The sequence below is a fragment of the Perca flavescens genome, chromosome 1, assembly GCF_004354835.1.
Source record: "Perca flavescens isolate YP-PL-M2 chromosome 1, PFLA_1.0, whole genome shotgun sequence".
NCBI classification, from domain to species: domain Eukaryota; kingdom Metazoa; phylum Chordata; class Actinopteri; order Perciformes; family Percidae; genus Perca; species Perca flavescens.
The window spans coordinates 36943984-36967130 of NC_041331.1; the positions used below are offsets into that span (position 1 = coordinate 36943984).

The window sequence follows — 23147 nt, forward strand, 5'->3', positions numbered from 1 at the left end:
AGTAGTTTTCCGGCTGTCTAGCAGTAAGTCACCTCAGAAGTCAAATCCACTCTGTCTGATATACTGTCTCTAGAAGTGTATTATTCAAGTGTTGTTCTTGTTAAAGAAGCAAAAGAAAATCGCAATACTAAAATACTATTGAATCAAAATACCAAAAAATTGCAATACTGTACAAAACAAATTGGCACCCGTGTATCGTGAAAGAATGGAACCGGGACAAAAACCTATAATCCCAGCCCTAATATCTTAGTATCGTATTTAGATAGACTTAAACAAATCTGAAAGAACCTATCCTTTAATGCTGCTTAGAGGATGACTTAACTTTACAGTGAGGTATTTTTTAACATTTTCTTTGTCAGTTTTACACATTACATTACACACATTATACCATATATACACTCAGCTGCTGCTGCTGTCATATCCTGACATACCCTCAACAGTCACATTGAAGCAAACTTGTTATCTCTAACCCAACCACATACTCTGAAGTAGAGTGTGTACATTACACCGACTTCTTTGACAAAGAAGTAGTATGTCCATCACAATTTGTGAACTGGGAGTTCATCATGAGATCCGCGGTTCAGTTTATATTAAAATAATAAAGCATTTTATAAAATAAATTACAAGGATCCAACAGTGGACCTGTGGCGAAAAGCGGGTCAACGTGGAAGAAGATGAAAAGATCAGCGTAAAGATCGACTCAGTTCCCATTTGCTTTATATTTAGATGCTCTTAACGCCCCACTGAGCTACAGTATACACCACAGAGGAGAGAAGACAGTGGATCCATCATCTGCTTTATTACAGAGGAAGGAAGAGCAGCAGAGAGGCAGAGGGAGATGGAAGTGGAGACAGACAGATGTACATGAGGGACGTACAGTGAGACAGTAACAGAGTTTGACAGATGAAGAGAACGGTTGAAAGTAAAACAGAGACAGACACAGAGAACATGTCGTGCACCGAGTTAAAACAAGAACCTTCTGTACAGCTTGAACATGTTGCCTGCAGCAAGTCTTCAACTGAAACTCCACCAACTATTACAGCACTTTAAGGACATATAAGTATTTTATGTAATGCTTTTATAAAATACTTAACGGCATAGTATTATTATTATTATTATGGTACTATAGTGGTATTTCCCAAAAAACGTATGAGACAGTTAATAATACATGAAGTCAAACAAAGTACGGCAACTTCTAATGGAAGATAAAAGTTCATTTTTAAATTTAACTCATTCAATAATTTTAGATCTAGAAACACTAGAAACTAGAAGGGCACTGGGCCAGCGCAGACCTCTGCCAAGCCCATGCTCTATCTTGCAATGTTAACAAAAATCTATCCATCTATCCATCGTCATCTTATCATGTTATCCGGGGTCAGGTCGTGGGGTCAGCAGCTCCACGTTCCGAGGCCAGGATGGAGATATAATCCCTCCACCTAGTCCTGGGTCTTTCCCGAGGCCTCCTCCCAGCTAGATGTGCCTGGAACACCTCCCTAAGGAGGCGCCCAGGGGGCATCCAGATGCCCGAACCACCTCAACTGGCTCCTTTTGATGCAAAGGAGCAGCAGCTCTACTCCGAGCTCCTTACGGATGACTGAGCTTCTCACCCTATATCTAAGGGAGACGCCAGCTGCCCTCCTGAGGAAACCCATTTTTGCCGCTTGTACCCTGGATCTCGTTCTTTCGGTCATGACCTCCAGCCTTCATGACCATAGGTGAGGGTAGGAACAAAAATTGACCGGTAGATCGACAGCTTTGCCTTCTGGCTCAGCTCTCTTTTCATCACAACGGTGCACGTGACTGTAATACCGCCCGTGCTGCCCAGATTCTTCTGCCAATCTCCCGCTCCATTGTCCATTGCTCACTTGCGAACAAGACCCCAAGGTACTTGAACTCCTTCCCTTTGGGGACGGACTCATTCCCTACCCAGTGTAGGCACTCCATCGGTTTCCTGCTGAGAACCATGGCCTCAGGTTTAGAGGTGCTGATGCTCTTCCCAGCCACTTCACACTTGTCTTCGAACCAATCCAGCAAGTGCTGAAGGCCATGGACCGATGTTGACCCATGCAAAACCCTTCCACCAAGTTTCATGAAAAAGTATTACTTTAATTCAATACATTTCAGAAATATCTATCAATTCGCATTTTAAGACACTATGCTACTTTTAATATTTCAGCTGCAATTTGTCAGCAGAATCAAGTACATGCACATTTCCTTTAAAAGAATGTACCCTTTTCTATATACACTTTTCTAGTTTGATATAAAGATTTGTGCTCTCTCCAAATGTTCAGGATTTTGTTCATACATCATCTTTCATCCCCTTCTAGCCCACTTTGAAATCTAAACATACCCTAACGTAAATTGTACAGTGTAGAGTCAATGGTGGCTCAGACGTAAGTATACAGTTAGTAGGTATCCGACCTTGTTCTTTTGTAGCTTCTGCAAATGAGATATACATGTAGAGCAAAATAATTTGACACCCAGAGACAGACACATTTTGACATAGAGAGACAGAGTGACTTTGCACTGCATCACATCTGTGGCAGTCTCGGGCAGCAGCCAGAGGGCCACAGGGAGGAGCCTCATTAGCGGAATGAGTCCATATTTTGCATCCTATGAAGGAGGAGAGCTGCATTCTGCACCTCTTCTGCTTCTTGCTTCAACACTTTATTTTCTTATTTGCATAATATTTTTTCCTCCCTCTCCCCCCTCTAAAGTGGTTCAAATAGAAGTATTCTGCAGATGCAATGTAGTTATTTTTCAAACCAATCCTACATTTTGTCAGTAATCAAAAATCAATATACAGGCACAGATCTAAAGTTGACGTTTGGATGTAGAATGTCTTTTTCAGAGAAGAGGAATTAGCTTGCCACATTAATTAATTGATAGATATTTAATGTTGTCTATTGGGAGGTTAATTAGTCCTGATTGCTTTCATAAAATGTATTACACGCTGATTGCCACTGATTACATCTCAGCAGTTCAAATGCTCAGACTCGAGAGTTTATCTGAATTAGTTTTAGTATTTTCTCCAAAACAAAAGTAAAACGTGTTGTAAAAGAAAAGAAGACACATAAATGATTTGACTACAGAGTGACAGTTTATTTGTATTTCCAAGAATTTAAGGTATGGAAATGCACAGCTTCAAGTTACTAACTCGCACTGGGGTGACTGATGATTAGCCAATCAGCGCCAGGGGCGGGACTAATGCTGTTGTCAAGCAGCACTGCCAAGCTGTGTTTACATAGAAGGGATGACAGCATGTCATTAGAGTGCGGATACACGACCCGAGCCCGACGGGACGGGATATTTAGAAATTATTTTTTGGGTTTGGGTCAGGCTCGGTCACATCAGCGTGATAAGGCATTGAACATTTCAAATTTAAAAAAGCTTATTATGTAGGTGCGTGCCTGTGTTAATGTGCGCTTGTTGGCCCGTGTGCGCTGATCTGTTGACATTTTCAAATGCCTTCCTACAGTTGCTTAATAAAAGCGGGCTTTCATGTGTGATTGGTAGGAGAACAAAATGAGATTTTAACTGTGTCGGGCTCGGACATAAATACCCCCAATACAGAAATTGTGGAGGTAACGTCAGACTGAAGATGAAAACAGAGTATAACCAGATTTAAGGAATACCAGCAACAGTGACAGTAATGAAGTAACATTTTTCATTCATTCATTTACTATGGTGCACAATGTAAAGGGGATAATTTAAGATATATTTTACTGATACTTCATCTGATACTGTCTGCAGTCTTAGGACGTTTCTGTCTTAGATCTTTAAAATGTTTAAATTCAAAATTTTCATTCTTACATGCATGTTCTTACTTATGACGTGCTATATAACCTATCACAGTTTACTTTGCCATGCACAGTGTGTAATATTGTGGGGGATCTGTGATGGGTGCTTTCCGTGGAGCGTTATCCACAGACAACACAAACCTGTGATGAAGAGAAGAAATGTATTCCAGCGGGACTACAGCAAACACAGTCCTCCACTGTTTTACATATTAACAAGACCTATTAGGACTGACAGCAGTACCTGAGGTCTAAGTGGTCGTGGCTACATGCAGAGTAATTTATGTCACCAATAATGTGCACTTGTAAGTGTAAGCTGGTATCTGAAAGGAAAGCTTGGCAGCATGCTGTGAATAGCTGACCTGTTAAAGTGGTGCTATATGAGAGCTGGCTGATCACCTCTGTAAAATTACACCGCAGAGACATCAGGCTTAATAACCGGAGAGGAGAGGAGAGGAGAGGAGGTGAGAAAGATAAATTAGAGGAAAACAGGAAGAAAGATTGAGGATGAATGAGCAGATAAAGACAAGAAGAATGAGGGGAGGGAAGAGGAAGACAGGGAGCAGTAAGAGGAAGGAGGGAAAAATGGAAAGACAAAAGAGAGGAGGAAAAGGGACGTGAAGAGGATGAGATGAGGAAAGGGTGGAGGGGAGAAGAAAGGTTAAGGGAAAGAAAAAGAGAAGAGAGTAAAAAGGGAAGGTGGAGAGGAGGGGGATAAGAAAAGGGAGAGAATATAGTGAAATGAAAGAAGGAGATGATTGCAGGCGGAGAGGAGAGGATGGAGGGGAAAAGGTGAAAGTGGAGGAGAGGAAGGAAGGAAATAGGAGGAGCAAATGAGAACAGAAGAATAAGGGGAGGAAAAGGGAAGAGAAAATGAGATGAAATAGGGAGAAGGAAAGGAAGACAGGAAGAGGAGAGGAGAATAAAGGAAGGGAGGAAAGGTGGAAGGGGAAGAGAGGAAGGAAAATGAAGGAGGAGATAAGGGTAAGGAGGGAGCAAAAAAAGGAGGATGTGAGTGCAGACGAATTAGCTGTCCTTTTCTACGGCTCTCTTGGGTCCAATTTAAACACAGGGCTTTAGAGATGAAGCGTGGAAGTGTGTGTGTGTGTGTGTGTGTGTGAGTGGAAGAGAGAGTGAGAGAGGGAAGGCTCTGCTGCTGACCCTTCAGACCGACCTAAGGACTGAATGAATTCCTCTGATGTCACTTCTATAACTCGATGAAAAACAACATAAAACTAGCTGACCGTTAATTAGGAGGGACGACTGAACAAGCCGGACAGGTGTGTGTTGGGGGGGGTCAGACTGGGTTCCTCAGGTCTTACCTGTCTCACAGCGGCGCCCTGTAAATCCTGAGGGACAGACACACGTGTTGGGAGACACACAGGTCCCACCGCTCCTGCATCCTTCCTCACAGAAAGCTAGAAAAAGAAAGAAATGTATTAGTACAGTTTGTCTTTATATCCCTGATATCACAGCAGCTGCAGCAGGAGCAGCAGCACAAACAGGCTCTCAAGTCCTGCAGTTTAAGGTTTCATGAAAGCATTACAAAGTGCAAAGTGGTTTATAATGATTTGAAAGCAGTGTAAAGGCCTTTGCACACCGAGTCCATATTTTTTTATCTGAAATCGTGGCATGTTAACACTAAATACGGTGTCGGTCATGTTCACACACCGAGTCCAAAACATTCGTCTGTCAACTGGTTTGATTTTCGGTGTGTGTGTGTGTGTGTGTGTGTGTGTGTGTGTGTGTGTGTTTGACCACTCAGAGCAACCCTACATGCATAAATGTCAATTCATCTCCCAGCACAAAGCCCTTTACGACAAAGCAAGGAATCAAAGATGCGTAATTTAAAGGCGTGAAAGATTTAAAGGGATACGCCACCGTTTGTTGAAATAGGACTTATCACGCTCTCCCCTAGCTGTAGATAGGTGGGCCAACGCATTTTTTGTGCATGCATTGTTTTAGTCCGGTGCAACACCGGCAGCGCCGCCGCTAGTTAGCTTAGCGTAGTGAATGGAATCCTATGTTGCCGGTTAGCATGTCGTGAGTAAAAGTGAGCCAACAAAAGACAAAAAAAACAACTTAATTAGTTGCACTGAGACAAAAAAATGCGTTGGCCCACCTATCTACAGCCAGGGTAGACCGTGATAAGCCCTATTTCAACAAACGGTGGCGTATCCCTTTAAAGACTGTGGCAGGTGATTGCAGAACAGCTTGGAATCAGGCATGGTACTGATCTCCAAACAAAAGATGTGCGAAAGATTAGACAGTAGTGATTGTGCTCTAGGGCAGCTAGACGATAGCTTCTTGCTAATGTCATACAGTACATTCATTAGTTTGGGACTAGCGCTATCCATTGCACCAACAAATTGAATTTAGTTGAAGACTACAATTCAACCACAAAATCATCCTCACTGCTTGACAACTCCATTTTGTCTCATATTGTGAATTTTACGTAACGACTTTTATTGGACGACGGATTGAATAAACGCACACGAAAAATACGGACTTGGTGTGCAAAGGCCTTAACTGGGAAGAAACACACTTCACACTTTTGTTGTCATTTACATTAGTTTATAAATGGTGTTTTTTTGTGTGTGTGTGTGTGTGTGTGTGTGTGTGTGTGTATCGTCAGGATGTGGAGTGCCATGGAGCAACCCGATACAATATCATCACAAAATCTAAAAAGCAATATTGTGCAACTAAAAGAGGCACCTCACCATTACTGACATGACTCTATTACACAGCATAACAATTTTAACCGGTCTTTAACCTGTCCTCAAAATTCATTTTCCGTTATTCAAAGTGTCTTATGTGAAATTAGTTTTTGAAGTGGTTATCATCTACAGGACAGCTTCTCCATGTGGGAGTTAACGTATCAGAGTTAAGTGAGGCAGATAAAAAGGCACCATGGGTATGAATGTCTTAGAGCGAGACTGGAAACAGTGCTGCCTTTTTCAAAGAGGCAATTATCAATGTTAAATTAACGAGCGATAAAATCAGTATGTTTAAAGGGATGGTTCGGAGTAATTTCATCCTAGGGTCCTTTGCACCATGACCTCGAGCCAAACACCCCCCCCCCCACAACATTGGGCAAGTTAGCGCTATCAGCCGAATGGCTTAGTGCAGGCGCTAATGTATCCAAAGGTATATCTCGTAAATTACCCCACTCATAATGCCCAGAATGGTACCAAACTTCTACAGTAGGACCGTCTACAAATTACAACACCGAAAAGAGATACAACAAAAATATTTATTAATATAAGGATTAAATAAGGTAGTGTCTCCAAACTTAACTCAAATATAACTTGTCTCCTGCTAGTTGTACTACAGCACTTACTGTTAAAAAATAAGTTGAATTAATAAATATTTTAGTTGTATCTCTTTTGTAGTTTGTAGACAGTTCCTAAGCACTCGTCTTACTGCTGTCTCACCGCCCGCCTGCTCGTGTTTGGCTCAAGGTTATGGTGCAAAGGACCCTAGGGTGAAATTACTCTGAACCATCCCTTTAGTGTGAAGGGATGCACTTGTAGTGACACACCGAAAGCACGCTACCGGTCCAGCACCAAACAGCACACCAAGTTCACAACTAGATGTTTTGTTGGTGGGAATAAACCAGAGCTAAAAAGGAGAGTAAATATTGGCATTACATTCATTTAAGGACAGAAAAATTACTCTAAACTAAGGATAATGTTGCTTTTTTTGTGTGTGTTTTCAGCATGTTGTGGAGTTCCTCTATCCCCCAAGTGACCAAAATAAAAACATTCACACAGCTTTTAGTTTTTACAAATTATAGAAGACAAAAAAAACTCTTTCTCAAAGAATCACTTCGTCAAAAGCTGGTGGCATGAAAAGTTCCAATGCATGTTGTTCAGTGGATGCAATGGATTTTGAAGGACTTTCTGTAGCCTACCTGTGGAGCTACACCAGATACAGTAGGGCAAATATTCATTCCTGTTGTATGTGAGCAATGTTGGCAAAGAGAAACCGGAACAACTCCTTTGTACGGTGACTTCATATTTTGATATATGTAAGTGAAAACATGTTAATTCAGCTGTTTTGTCTATTTGAAACATTGGTGAAAATGAACAGCTGTGAAGCTTCTAATGCTTCTCCTGCAAAATTGAACTGAAAAGTATATATATATATATATATATATATATATATATATATATATATATGTTCTTTATTAGGTTTATTCTCAAAGTTTGGTTCTAGCAGCACAAGGATAAGAGATTTTATCGTGGATACTCAAGCTTGGCTCCAAGCTAAGTGGACTGCTTTTATGTAATACATTTATCCTGAAAAGCACTTTACAAAGCCTCACATCCACGCGCACACACACACACACACACACACACACACACACACACACAACACACACAGATTGTGGCAGAGCTGCCATGCTAACCTCGGGAGCACATGCCCAGCTGAGCTACTGTTGCCATACTCAAAAGAAATGTGATAAACTCCGCCTCACATTTTCACCTGTAGCATGTATCTTCTAATTGCTTCTAAAAAGACAAGTCCTTTCACCTAAATGACCAAAACGATACACATGACTGTTTCAAAAAGAAGCCATGAGCATTTTCTGACCTGCCACCACTTCAGTCAAAGTCTGGTTAAATTTAAAACAGCGTAGTTGGAGTTATGGAAAGATCATGGCTTCATGGCTTAAATAAAGCAGTGTTGAAGGCAGATGGGGCGCGAGCCGTATTCTGCATTGTTGAAATGATACACTTTCTACATTTGACCATCCACCTACTTTAACCTTCTCCCTACAGTAAGTGCCAGGTCATACCTGAAGCAGCCACAGTGGAATTTAGATGTGTGTTGTTGCAAAATAGGTGGGGCATTCCATTAAATTTAATGGATTTTGGTGTGTGTGTTTTTTTAAATTGCTGTTACAAATGCTGGTGTGACCAAGCCCTGAGAGTTTATACACGCTTGCCTTTGGTACTACAGAGGATATTCTTTATTTGGCGCCACCACTAGTCTGTTGAGGGCAGTCTCAAAAACAGAACATAAAGCCTAAAGTCCAAAAATAAAGCTTAAACCTGGACCAATGGGGATAATAAATGAAATGTAAAGTCAAAATGTTTAACTTTGACAGGGAATTATTGCTCCGCCGCCAGTCAAATTTAGATTAAATTTGGTTTTTGTTTCTGATCGCCTACAGAGCTACCTGCATCATTCATGAGGGGACATTTCATCTTATCCCTGAGTGTGTGTGTGTGCACATGTAAAAGCATATGTGTACAACTATCTCTTCGCCTTTTGTTGGAGGCAGGCCAGCAGTGCAAATGATTGGGATTTGTTCTGTGAGCGCACAGGGTGTGATGCATCAACACGACTCAGACAAACACATGAAGGAGAATGGGAAGGTTGGGGAGAGCTGGCAGAAGAATGTACTCCACAAAACAAAAGGAAGAGCGAGACAGTGAGAAAGTAGTTAGTCAGTGCTTAAAGCAAGGAGGATTAAGGCAAAAATGGGGCAGACTTAATTGAGCAAGTTCATTAAAGAGAAATTACTTGAGTATTTCTAAGCTTAATTAATGACACGATTTGAAAGATGAGCCTTAATGGGCTGAAACATCTATTTATAGTCACATACATAGGGTGTGTGAGTGTAATGTCTGTGCGTGTGAATAATGTATGTGCGGCAGCTTGTCTCCCTTTGGTTTATGAATCCAAAGAAACATAATTTAGCCGTGTAAATTATCACCCTGGTGTTTAGGAAAAAAATGGCTAAATATACAAACGAATGCACAAGTGCAATAAATAAAAGCAGAGTCCCATGCCAGAAGCTATTAGAGCTATTAATTTGACTGGTTCCACTGTTTAAGAAGTTCTATCAGACCCTCATTAGGAGCCTGATTGCCTCTGTACTAATAAACCTCACATAAAAATTAATTACACTTATATTGATTCAATCTATCTCCAGCTCTAATTATCATTTCACCACCATCAGCATAATGTCGCCTCCCTGTTGAACTAATGACTTCCAAAGATGAGGGGGCTTCGCTGGGGGTGGGGGTGTTGTATGTTTTTTAATGCTCACATTTTTCAATCACAGCTGCAACGACTTTCTTGCCCAGAGACAACCCTCAATTTCCAGTCGCCTCCAGTAATTTATTCTTATTAGAGTGGGAAAAAAAATAAATTAAAATCTCCATTGGCAAATACAACTCTCCACTGAAACTCAAATGATCATTATTACTATGTTTTATCATACAAATACCAGTATTATTGATGCAGTCCATTTGGATTAAAATGCACATTAAAACTCACTTTGAGATATTGTTTTGCCTAAAGAAGCTCAGCTCTGCTCTGACTTGTGATAACCGCTTGTAGCTTTTTTCTTTTTTTTTTTTTTTTGCATTACAGCAATGCGACGAACCAATCACGGCCCACCCTGCTACAAAATGATGTGTTGTTTTTGACGTTCAAGTGAAATCCAAGTAAAATTCAATGAGGCTTAAACACTTTTTACTTGCAGTTTGCAACATATGGCTGCAGGTATAGGGTCAGGCTACAGTATGGTGTGCAATCTATACCTGATTGCGTTTGTGTTTACATTCTTTCATTCAATTCATGAAGAGTGGAAAAAGGCGACAAGACGATTGGCTCTTTAAATTGCTTTGCTAGATTTGATGGTGTATGAACAGCATGTGCTCTCTGAGGGCTTTTTTTTTCCTGCAACAAGAACTGCATGTGTTCAGCTGCAGGTATTTTTTTGTGTGATTCCCGAATAAGATTGGGAAGAGAATAACAATGTGGTGCTGCTGTTCAACAACCAGAGCAGAGGTGTCCCATATCACTGAAGAGGATTAAGGCTAATTCACATCATATGAAAACAAAATCAGAAAGAGGAGCGGTATAGCTACAATGTATTCGGTTCCCTTTCCTTCTCCTTTGGTTGTAGAAATGAATCTTTATATACAGTATCCTCTTGTGACACCAAAACCTGATGTTTTACCATTGATGCTACAGATTGCTATCATGCACCATTGTTGCTGGTAATATCGCAATCCCCCACAAACTCTCCCCAACACTTCAGCTCATTCCTTCATCTTTCTCTACTCTTTGTGTGCCTTGTATCAACTCTTATTCACAATTCCCCACACAATTTTTCCTCCCCATGCTCCCCCCTACACATGACATTACCACGACCCCCCACCGCTACAGCGACAAATAGCCTGTGCTGGGACTGAGAAGAGGAGACCGCCCTCCCTCATTGTAGGCCCTGTGACCTCCAGCTTAACGGAGCCTGTTGCTGACTCGGGACTTCCCGAGACATGCTTATATCCACAGATTTGCTATTTGAGTTTCCCATTACAGCCCTAGATTGCTTTCCAGTGGGTGGTGAGAATGGAATCATTCCACTCGGTGCCGTGGCTAACAGCCACATTCACGGTCGTTGGGCGTCCAAGGATCCATCTCAGAATTAAGAGCAGGGATGTCACAGAGAAAGCCAATGGATATTCCACAATCCACAGTTGGTATTAAAGGAGAAAAAAAAAGCAATTTCTAATTAAATGCTAGAATGAAACTGAGCTGATAATTGCGTCCCATGGAGTAACGCACAGCTCACGACACTGTTAGCCTATTGATAATCATCTCATCTCTAATTTAAAGTTCAAATCGCAAGAGTTTAAAGCTGAATTTTGGAATATTTTTTTAATCTTGGCCCTAACATTGAATCAAATTACTATGTGTAATGTAGTAAAGAGTCACTCAAAGCCCCAAGCTGTGCCACTCATGAATGAGCATTAGCATCACATTAGAGTTACAGCGGTAAGCATCCGTTTCTCTGAAAGATCGCAATGTTTTATAAAACCTAGAAGGTAATTTAACAACACTTACAGAGATTCGGGAATCCTCAAACCATCTGGATGAAAAAATATTCCGCCTGCTGCATGATAAAAAAAAAGATTTTGAACCCCTTTCACTCTGTTTTTTGTCTTGCAACCAGCTCTCATCTTTGGATTAGGAAACCAATGGGGTTGCAACTTGGGAAAGAGGTTAAAAATCTTTTTGATGGTGCAGCACATGGAATATTCTTTCATCCAGATGGTAAGAACAGTCTTTGAGGTAACACTGATACATGAGAGGCACAAACTGCGGCTAGGTCACTCATAGTGATGAACCAACAGGTCATTATCCAGCTCAGACCTTTTTAAGCTCTTTGAGCTCATTGTTTTGGTTTTATGGTACATGTATTGAATGTGTTAGTATCACAGAAATTAACGAAAGCAGTTCTTAAAATTATATACATTCGGGCGCCCGGATAGCTCAGTTGGTAGAGCAGGTGCCCATATATAGAAGTTTACTCCTCGACGCAGCGGGCTCGGGTTCAATTCCGACCTGCGGCCCTTTGCTGCATGTCATTCCCCCCTTTCATGTCTTCAGATGTCCTGTCAAATAAATGCCCTTTAAACCCTTTAAAATAAAAGGGTTAGGGTTCTCCAAAATATTAAGTATTGTATATCTACAGTAATCAATCAATACACTTTGAATACATAAACACAGAGCAATAAATAAAAAAAATATTGGTAGTATTTCTGATACAGTATGACTCAGCCTGGTAAAGACAGTTTGGCTGGTTGCTGTCTGTGCTGCTGGAAGGACAGTTGGTTCTGAAGTCAGTGACAGCCGTAACAAAGGTCACAGTCACTTTGGACTGTATGGCTGTGTGTCCCAGCAGCATTTAAGCACTGCTGACATCTTTCTTTTAGTCTGACGTTCAGGTCAAACACTCTCACAAATCCCGACTCCAGCAGCAGCAACAAGCTCTGATAAACCCAGTGTACTCTACGCCCATCACCAAACAGCTGACAGACACATTTAGAGACTAGCTGGTGAGGAAAGTTAAACATCTAGCAGTTCAAGAGCCAGGGATCTTTTCTCAGGAGTTGGTCACCAAATCAGAGCTTAAAGGAGGTATCATCAGACACATTTTCAAATGAATGATAATGCTACTCAGTGTCTGCTAGATGTTAAAAACGTGACTAAATAACCATACTAATCTTGAATCTAGATTGTAAATATGTCATGGCTGTGTTTCTGTCTTGCCTAATAGTGACCAAAAAATAAATGATTGGAGTTTTTAAATCTAAAAATGTCTTCCAACAGATGCAGCTATTAAAAAGAGGAATAGAATGTACATTACAACACAAAACAGGGCGCTCAACACACATATCCTCAGTAGTTCTGACAGTGGAACAGAGGGTTATCTAGATAAAGAAGTCCTTTGTTCTCTCCCTCTCTGTCTCCCAAAAAAATGGATCCCAGAGGAAGAAAGAGGACTCCCTCTCTGCAGTGTATGTATAATTCCCCCTGCTAATGAAAGCACAACAGCAGGCTTAAATGCAGAGGTTGAAGTCCACTGTCAGCGTGCAAGGAAGAGCTGAGCAGGGCAGAAACTTGGCTAAGAAAGCATTAAAGTCAACCCATTTACTCATATAAATGCTTCACTTTGTTATGCATTAGAGTAAAGGCAGTTCACCCTTGGCTGTACTCTCTGTTGGGCATTTACTGAACATCACAGACAATGGCCCCACTTACAAGACAATAAGGACCCGGGCCAGGCGGTCGGCATGGATTAAAGTTGCGTTAAGGGTGATTTTCACTGCCGTAATGTATCTGCAAAGGGTTGAAAGGGTGGTTGATCAATACCGCTGACATGGCAATTAATTCCACCGGGTGCTTTCAGAGATTTCTCATTCTGGAACGAACCTCCACACATTTTAAACTGCTCAAGGATGATGAGTGACCAGCATTGAGACCCACATGGATTTCAAAATAAAACTAGGAATAATTATGATACCAAAGGACACTAATACCTCTTTATCCTAAATTATGTTTTTCTCTACTGCTATTAAAAGGCCACTCTTATCTTTTTCACGTTTTCTTTTCATTGAAAAAGGTGCCTTTTTATTGTCATTTGAAAGCACTTGCATACATAGAAATGACATTTGTCCCCTGCATTTAACACATTCTATACATAGGAGCAGTGGGCACCGCCAAGTGGGAGGGTTTTCTTGGCATAATTATATTTCTCTACACTCCTAAATCACTTTGTTATATTGGAAATAATTTCACAATATTTTGGAAGTGCCACCATAGACCAAAAAAAAAAAGATTATTTTCACTGAAATTATGCTCAATTATAATACTGTGGGCTAATTCTGCACAATTACATTTATTTATGCATTTAGTTTGGGTGCTGTGATACATGTCAGTCCTTGCAGATGTGATCTTTAATTAAACTAGGCCTGCCAGTGAACTACAGAGACCATAATTCATTACACCTACAGCTGTAGTGTGTGCAGAGAGACAGTTGGAAATGTTGCCTCCATAACCAGATGGCAGCAGAAGACTGAGCAAACACTAAGGTGCCATTAGTTTGTGTTAGATAGGGAGACTAAAAAATATCAGCAAACTGACAAACAGATTTGTTTCCGTGCCACATTTTCTAGTTGTAAAACAGCTGTCAGTGTTTAAATGCCCCTCTCAGAAGGCAGTGTAATACAACAACATTTTTTGAGTACATAACTCACAGCCCCTCTTAATTCCACTTTATAATCAAAGGATTGATGGCTCAAGAGTTAGACTGATCTCTTAAAAGCATGTTCTATAATCCTAATCCAAAATCACACTTTTATAAATATCCTTAAGTAAGAGGCTGCCCTTAAAAGACTCACCAGTGCTCTCTTTTGGCTTCAAATGTATGATGATCTGTTGGGTTATGTACTCAGATTCACATAACATAAGCATGTCATGAATTTGAACCTGGTTTAAATGATAGCTGTGACAGATGTATTGCTACTAATCAGGAAGAGATGATTGACAGTGAAGTAAGAGTGACCTACACTCCGAGTGGTACTCCCACACTGAAAATCATATTAATGTAGATTGTTTTATTGAACTAGGAAGATGAAGTAGTACTCCACCTGAACAACACCTGTGTTTGTGTGGCCCCTAGCATACAGAATCAACAGTGAATATACTAATGAACCAAATGAAGATGTTAACACTTTCATTCCTTTGTTTGTGTGAATAATGATCCCAGATGTCTGTCAGGAGCAAAGGTGGAAATAACACAAGCAGCACAGAATAGAATCTAATGTAACGCAATTGTCCACAAAGATGGAAAGTTATCTTTGGCCCATCCAGCAGTTGATTAAAACATACACACATTACATCACCACACTGACAGTACAAATAGGCTACTGTAAGCAATAAAATACAAAAAACACAATGTGAGAAAAACACCTTAACAGGAACAATAAAACATGCCGCTACAATGTCACAAAACGTCTTGTAGAGGAGGAAGTTGATGATGGATGGATGTACAAAGTGTCGGACTTTGACACAAGACACAGGTTTGCATCCTAATTTTTTCCAACAGCCAACATTGGTTTCTTTCAGCCATGAGCACCATCTTTCCCTAACCTCAATCAAGTAGCACCCAGCACCAAACAGCAGACAGATAAAGTTAGCGACTATCTGGTTAAAACAGTGGAGCATTTAGCAGCTGATTATTGGACTTACATCATAAGGTGGACACAAACACCACTCCAAAGGAATAAAATGTTGTTCTGTGTCTGCTGGATGGGTGCTGACAACTTGACTATACACACACACACACACACACACACACACACACACACACACACACACACACACACACACACACACACACACACACACACACACACACACACACACACACAGAGTATATATAAAGAATATATCCATGCCTATATGTGGGTGCTAAGTGTGGGTGGCTGCATGTTTATAGATGCATTTATGTGTTTGATAACTTGCTCAGTTGAAGGACAAATTAAGTTGAAAAGAGTTTAGAGAATTTCAGTTTATGAAGAGAAGATCTTGCAGGACCCTCTGAATAAATAAAAACAACCCCAAGCCAAAACAGTTCTTCTGTTTGGTATTTATATGTAGAAAAATCTATTGCTGATTATTACACGGCTTGGTTGAGTACTTGATTCTGATTGGTCAATCATGGCATTCTGCGGTTTGTTAATTCTGTATAACAGACCCCTTGCTAAGCATAACAGACCCTTGCTAAGTGTAACAGAGCGTTGCCATGGATGCAGTTCTGATAACTCTGAAGGACATCCTACAATCCGCAGAAAGAAGTCCGGTTAATTTATCAGCTGTGGCAAAAAGTTGGGAAAAGTGGAAGAAGATCCTATCCTCCAATCCAGGCAACGGCAGCAGATCTTGGTGAGTGCCTTTCGCTTCATATACAGTCTATGATCGCTACACAGTAACATCGGCTGTAGGGACAATAGTTAGCCTACATTGTAACATTGTGTTTCCAGGTGTGTCAACTGCAGCGCCTGAGCAACAAGGAAACGAGATGAATGAGGATAGAAACGTCAGCATCAATAATCTAGGGATGCGCCGAATCTGCTGGTTAAGATTCTGCCGAATCCGAAACAGAATGCCAAATCCTACTCCCATCCTCAGTCCATTAACACAGTAAACACATTAATGAAGTAAATACATGGTTAACACAAGTTTTTAGCTGTGACTGTCCTTCTTTGGCCGTACCTGAAGTTGCTGCATTTTGGCTTCTGTCTGTAGATTCCTTCATGCGCAACTCGTCTTCTTTCGGTTGTTTCATACGCAAGTGTTTTAACAGCAGCGATGTGGTGTATTGTTAAGGGTCCTTGCCCCCACGAGACAAATCGGCATTGCAAATTGAACATGTAGCTCAACTTGAATGGCCTTCTTTTGGCTGAAAATGCTGCCAAACAACACTTTTTCTGCTCACGAGTTCCATTTTCACTTTCTCACATGCCTACTTCACAGTCTGAAATAAAGTTCACCTACGTAAACACCTTCCCTTAATCAACGGCGGCGTCATTACGTCGACCAGCGTAGCGCGCGTAGTGCAAGCGTAGGGTTCGGTGGAAAAAAATTCTAAGGTTCGGCAGAAACCGAACCCCGTCAAAAAGCCCAATATTTGGCCGAAGCCGAAGCCAAATCCTGGATTTGGTGCATCCCTAAAATATTCCGGTCAGTGTCCTGAATCAGGGTTGTATTCACTATATAATGACTGCCTCGCTCTCCATCGTTCCTTACATAACAACTAAAATTGTTGTTTTTAGTTAATAAAAAATAACTAAAATCATATTCATCTCACTGCCTTTTCTCTCTCTCGAACTGAGTGTGTGGCAAACATTAACTGGCTGTTCAAGCCACGTCTGGATGATTTTATCTATATTCATCTGTGGAAGAGTTGTGGGGGGCATGAACCTATCAGAGTACCGAGAAGGGGAGGAACGGGGACGCCCTTGGCAGCTGGATGTGAGGAGCTTTCATAACCAGGGGTGGTGCAGCATGTGCAGCTCCCTCTATCTGAATCCATTACCGAGACACGCAGTTAGCCAGCTGACAACACTGTTTTCTTCCAGCCTCTGCTGTTTCACTGATAAGATGAAGTTTACTGCTGAGAGGCGAGAGATGTCATGGTGGAAAATACCCATGACGAGTGCTGCTGGATTCTGCGGGAGAGATATGCATCACATCGGGTCATGATGTGAATTTGATTTTAATGAGGAAGATTGTGCTGAAAAAGTGCCACTTGTTGATCCAGATTGATATGTTTTCGTCTTTGGTTTTCTGTTACATTCAAGGTTGCCATTTCTAGCTCACAATGAATAATTCACTATTTTGTATTTACATTCCTCGGCAACACGGGTATAATCCAAAGAGTCAGTTCACCAAACACACACACAAACAAAAACACTATCTGTCAATATAGTTTCTTCAGATTCAGAGGTCTGCCTCCACCAAAGTACAGTGGACCTACTGTACAGATAATACTTGCATATCTGATAGGAATAAGCCAAATCTCATTATGTCCCAACACTAAGTTGATACTGAGCATAAATAGCAAGCAGAAAAAGGCTAAAACGTATGAAGACTCTGAACACTAGGCCTGTCACTGTCGCCCTGACAGACAGCACATGGAAGAGACGGAGAACGGATGAGAGGTGGGAAATAGACAGATGATAAGAGAAGAAAGAAGAGAAGTTAAGATGATGGAAGTGACAGCTGAGAAATCTGCATTAAAAGAGGCTGCGGACGCAAAGTGAATTTGGATATGCATGTGTGCGTGTATGCGTGTCACACGCAGGTGGAAGCCCCATCAGGCCGAGCAGCTGCTAGTATTAAAGGCGAGTGAAGAGAACAGAAACCATCATATCATCCTCTAAGCCAGGAGATGGCTGCTCTTTCATTTCTTTCCCTTTGTCAACACATTGACATCTCATCACACTAACATATTTTGCAATACTTACAAGTTTCAGCATAGCCCTGTACAAATAAGTCCAGCATTCAAAATCTTAAGTATTATTGGAAAAATGTACTTAACTAACATAACAATATTTGATATGCTCATCACAGGTTTTTTACACCTTAAACTGAAAAGTAACTAGTAACTATACTTGGAAAATGAAAACAGTGGAGTAAAAAAGTACAAAACTTCCCTCTGAATTGCAAAGTATAAAGTAGCACACAAATAACTAAATATACTTTTAGTTACTTTTCCCCACTGCTGTGTGCAAATGTTAGCATGCTAACATACTAACTAAGATGGTGAACATTATTTAATAAAAATTAGAAAACATTACCTACCAAACGGTTGCAGGTATTTGCTGTTTTTAGATTTTGTATCCATTTTATTTACTTGTTTATTTATCACAGACATTCATACTATAATATCATATGAATAACAATATTTTGTATTTTTTTTGTGTGTTTTTGAATTAGTTTCTTATTACCAGCTGCCTTTTTGGTGGCAAATGAATGTCTCTCTCTCTCTCTCTCTCTCTCTCTCTCTCGATTCAAAGCATTTGTCCAAATATTCAGACAGTACACAATAAGCATTAGCACAAACATTAACACAACATTAAGATTGATTTAATTTTCTTGCGTGTGTGTGTGTGTGTGTGTGTGTGTGTGTGTGTGTGTGTGTGTGTGTGTGTGTATGTGCGCTGTGAGTCTGGCCTTCCAAATTTCCTCCAAACATTGCAATTAGCGGAAAAAAAAACCTGGATGTCAGATTCTTACAATCAAACGCGCACCCCACCACACCACATACACATATCATGGATCTATATACAACTGATCACATCATCTGCACTGATGAGGTAGGCCGGCTACACACTGGCTGTGTGGCGTGAGCGTGGCGTTTCTGTTGCGTGTCAGCTGCGTGGATTTTTCTGTCTTTACATACCAGAAACATGTCTGACGGGGCGCTGCTGCTGCTGCTAGCCTTGTCTGTACACATGGATGTTTCCCATTGATTACTGCAGTCAAGCAGTAGTATACTTCATGTTAAACATAAATATATCCTGATTTGATTACAGCAAAGACAACGTCGGCAGTATTGACGGCAAAATAGGCTACAGAATATTTTGTTTTGTATTGACAGGTGCAATATTTAAAAGTCAATTTATTTTTTTATTATTATATTTCAATCTGCATTTATGTCAAAACCTAGAGACTTTCAAACATCAAAATGTAATTTATTAAATGTATTCGTGTCAAAATGACATATACACATCTTTTCCTATTCTATTTTGCCTGGAAACGCTTCCAACACGCTTGCGTGTCGTGTGAAAAATAGGCGTCGGTCCGCGCCTGAGACGTGCGCGTCATGAAGGCAGCGTGTAAGCTCTAACCTGTTAACATGGGAGCCAAAATAAAAACCGACACGCCACGCAGCTGACACGCTCACGCCACGCATCCAGTGTGTAGCCGGCCGTACAGTACTGCCTGTCTCTTTCTCTCTGTATCTTTGTTTAAATGTTCTTTATAGATATGAAAGCAGCAACAGTAGATGGATCACATCCTGACTGTGACAGCAACATGGACAAAGTGACAACAAGAACAACCAAAGTCAATAACTATTAGTAGACACATTTATAAAACGACAGGGCTAGGATAACTGATTAGCTCATTTCCCGGTTATCCAATAATATCACTCCAAACTATTTTTTTCTTCTCAGTAATTACATTACAGCTACTGTCAGGATGGAAATAGGGGTACTGCGTTACACATTAAATTTCAGCAGATCTCTCCTGCAGGGGATCGAATGCAGTATATATCAGGGGAAATTATTTGGCCTTGGCTCATTGACTCTTTTGCTGTCAGAATGCACCAGTGTGTATAAAAGGAGGAATGTAATAAAACACAGAATGGCAGAGGAGGCTGGAGGCTTTGAGTAAAGTGGGAAATACAATAAGAATTTCACCATCAAATATAAGTTGTGTCCAGGGCAGTATCAGCTGTCTATGGCATTAAGCTCCACAAGTGATCTGTGAAAGTACCTGATCGAAAATATTCATCAGTTGCGTTGAACTGGTGTCAGAGAAACCTTGTCCTATCGTAGAGAAGGAGCGTGACTTTTGACGGCGATTGCATCTCATGCCTAATGTCTTGAGACTTGAATGTTTTTGCTTTCAAGTCTCAAGTCAAGTCTTTAAGCGGCTAAGTCTAGTTTCAAAGCAGCCAAGTCATGTTTTCATTTGTGTTACTTAAATCTGAATCAAGTCCAAGTTATAAGTCTCAAGTTCTAATGTTGTTACTTATAATGTCACTTAAAAGAAGTGTGATGGGAATACTCTACTCTCTAAGTACAAGTTCCATCACCATTTTAGGAGTAATGAGTAATTACTAGTGCTGTCAAACGATTAAAATAATGAATCGCAATTAATCGCATTAATGTCATAGTCAACTCGCAATTAATCGCAAATTTTTATCTATTCTAAATGTCCCTTGATTTCTTTTTACCCCATTATTTTTTCTCATTTTAATGCTCTTATCAACATGGAGAAGTGGATCGGCTTGCTTTGTGCTTTTGTCGCCTGGCTTTGACGAGGGGGCGGAGGATTGGCATCAGCTGTGTGCCTGGTCATCAAGTGGTATTTCAGACTGGACGTGCTGCGATGATAGCTCAGCTCACAACGACAAAACACACAGATCACTTTGGTCTTGTCCATGGAACCATTTGGCAACTTTTTAAAAGTAAACTTTCCATTCAGAATCTTATTGGCATCCATTTTGGCATCTCACGCTCGCCATCCACTCAAAACGTAACGTTAGCCTCCTGCTAAGTGTGTGCGGCGTGCCTGTTGTTGTGTTTCCGGTCTAGCTAGATCCGGTGTTGTAGTTTTTCTAACGTTACTAGTTGTTGCAACAGCATGTGAAAAAAACTACAAAGTTTGCTGGGCCAAAAAGAACGTTAATCTCGTGATAAAAAAATTGACACCATTAAAATGGGTTTGTGTTAACGCCATTAATAACGCATTGAACTGACAGCACTAGTAATTACTAATGGATTACCTTTTTAAAATAGTAAAAAAAGTAAAATCCCCCACAATAACTATGAGTATACATGGACTGCAAGTATTTCCTCTACTTTTCTACCCGTTATTTTGTGTGTGTGTGTGTGTGTGTGTGTGTGTGTGTGTGTGTGCGTGCAGCCTGCAGCCTGCCATAAATCAGTCAGGCCTACAGATCTCAACTAAAGTGTTTTGGAGCCCGGAGCCTCTGGGCTTTGTGCTTTTCAGTCCCAGTCGAAACCCCGTCTGTATTTGAAAACTGGCTTCTTCTTTTTTTTTTTAACACCACAGCTATGTACCAGATGAATTTCTTTATGCTATTAGTGCAGGTTGGAAATTAAATTCACATTAAATTCAGAGAACGGCAAAGGTAACACATTTGGTTCCGTGCAAATGTGTTTTATTTGAATTTCCAGTTGATTGGACAAGGGAGTAAGCATCTAGAGAAATTAAGCCAACATGAGATGGTGAGCCCAGCTTTAAGCATTATTTATCATCTACAACTACACACATATCAAGTGTTGTGCGCTTGTTCCTATTGAGGCAAATATAAAGATATTGGAAGAAAGTTGTGACTTTATTCCCTTTTCACAGTACATGAAGACTTCTTAAGTCAACAGCGCCTATAGGTCAGTAGCCTCTTGGGTCCCCCGTCCATGTTTTTCTACAGTATGCATGTATATGTGTTATATTGTTTGCTGCTGTGCACATGCAAACAGCTGGCATGAGTTCTACGTCCTCTTCCTGTCTCACATTCACCTTAATGCTATAGAGAAAAACCAGCCGAGGACACAGAGAGACAAATATCAAAAGGAAGGGTAATACAACCATAAACCACTGATAAGATGCATATACAGATCCAAACCAAACACACTCAGTACATTTTAACTCAGCCAGAGTAGTCAAATACATTTCTCAGTGGACCCTGTGGACCACTCTTGAGAAGCTGTCATAAAACACATGTGAACACGTGAACGTTTTTTTCACATTCTCTCCCAAAGAACTCCTGCAATATTAGCAGTAGCAACGGCACCAGAGGTGTTTTTTTAAGTCTTTTGAGGCAAGTGTGAAATCTCAAATCAAGTCTGTAAGAGCAAGTCTTCATGAGCAGAGTGAAAGTCAAGATGTGGTGGAAGTCATGCAGGTTTCTGAATGCTGACCAAACAACGTCACAGTCTCAAGTAAGTCTCAAGTCTTCATTTCAGTGACTTCAGTCGAGTGTGTGTCTTAGGTCTACCGCTCCTAACAGTATTAATATTTAATATTAATATAAGTACAATTAAAATGTTTCATCATTGCAGTTGCAGTAGAGTTTGAAGTTGGCGTTATTATGGTTTTTGCCATTCTCTTTGTATCACACTGCTTCACTGGAAAGCGTCTCCATGCTAAACAAAGAGTATTCTTTTCACAGATTTAATACTGTACTGACACAAGACAAGACGAAACACACTACAGATCAGATAGAATGAGGACGCCTGGTGCATTACGAGAGTGGATCTGATAGAGCTGAACACAAAAGAGGATTTTTCTCTTTGCTGCATAGCAGCTGCATTTAACAGCAGGGCACAGACTAAAAATAATTGCCTCAAATGATAATTGCTACAAAGCTTCAAAAACAAGTAGTACACTTCTTTTTTTTCTTCCCCATTTGCAATTAATCATAGCTTCAGATACTGTGGTTTTCACCCAATTAAATTTTGTAAAACACTATGCCCTCTAGCACACAACTGCACAGCAGAGAAGCCACTAAATGTTTGTCCTATCAAAAAGGGATGAAGGGAAACAATAATTATGTAAACGGAAAAAATTACACGCTTCCTACTTGTAGGGGAAATGAAGGCTAAATCCAACACCCCATCCACCCCACCCTCTCATTTCTCTTTCCAACTCCCTCCATCTCTCAGAATACATTAGTTTGGGTTTCACTGTTCGCTGTAAGCTGGTTGCAACATGGTTCCCCTGTGA

General features: G+C 40.6%; 1 protein-coding gene across 1 annotated transcript in view; it reads right to left on the bottom strand.

The window, feature by feature from the left end:
* LOC114571720 (protein kinase C-binding protein NELL1) overlaps nucleotides 1-23147 on the bottom strand; it is a 130841-nt gene that overhangs the window by 30225 nt on the left and 77469 nt on the right. Inside the window, exon 4 of the mRNA XM_028602900.1 lies at nucleotides 5120-5215. Within this exon, the coding sequence (XP_028458701.1) occupies nucleotides 5120-5215 (96 nt within the window). The remainder of the gene's footprint in view (nucleotides 1-5119; nucleotides 5216-23147) is intronic.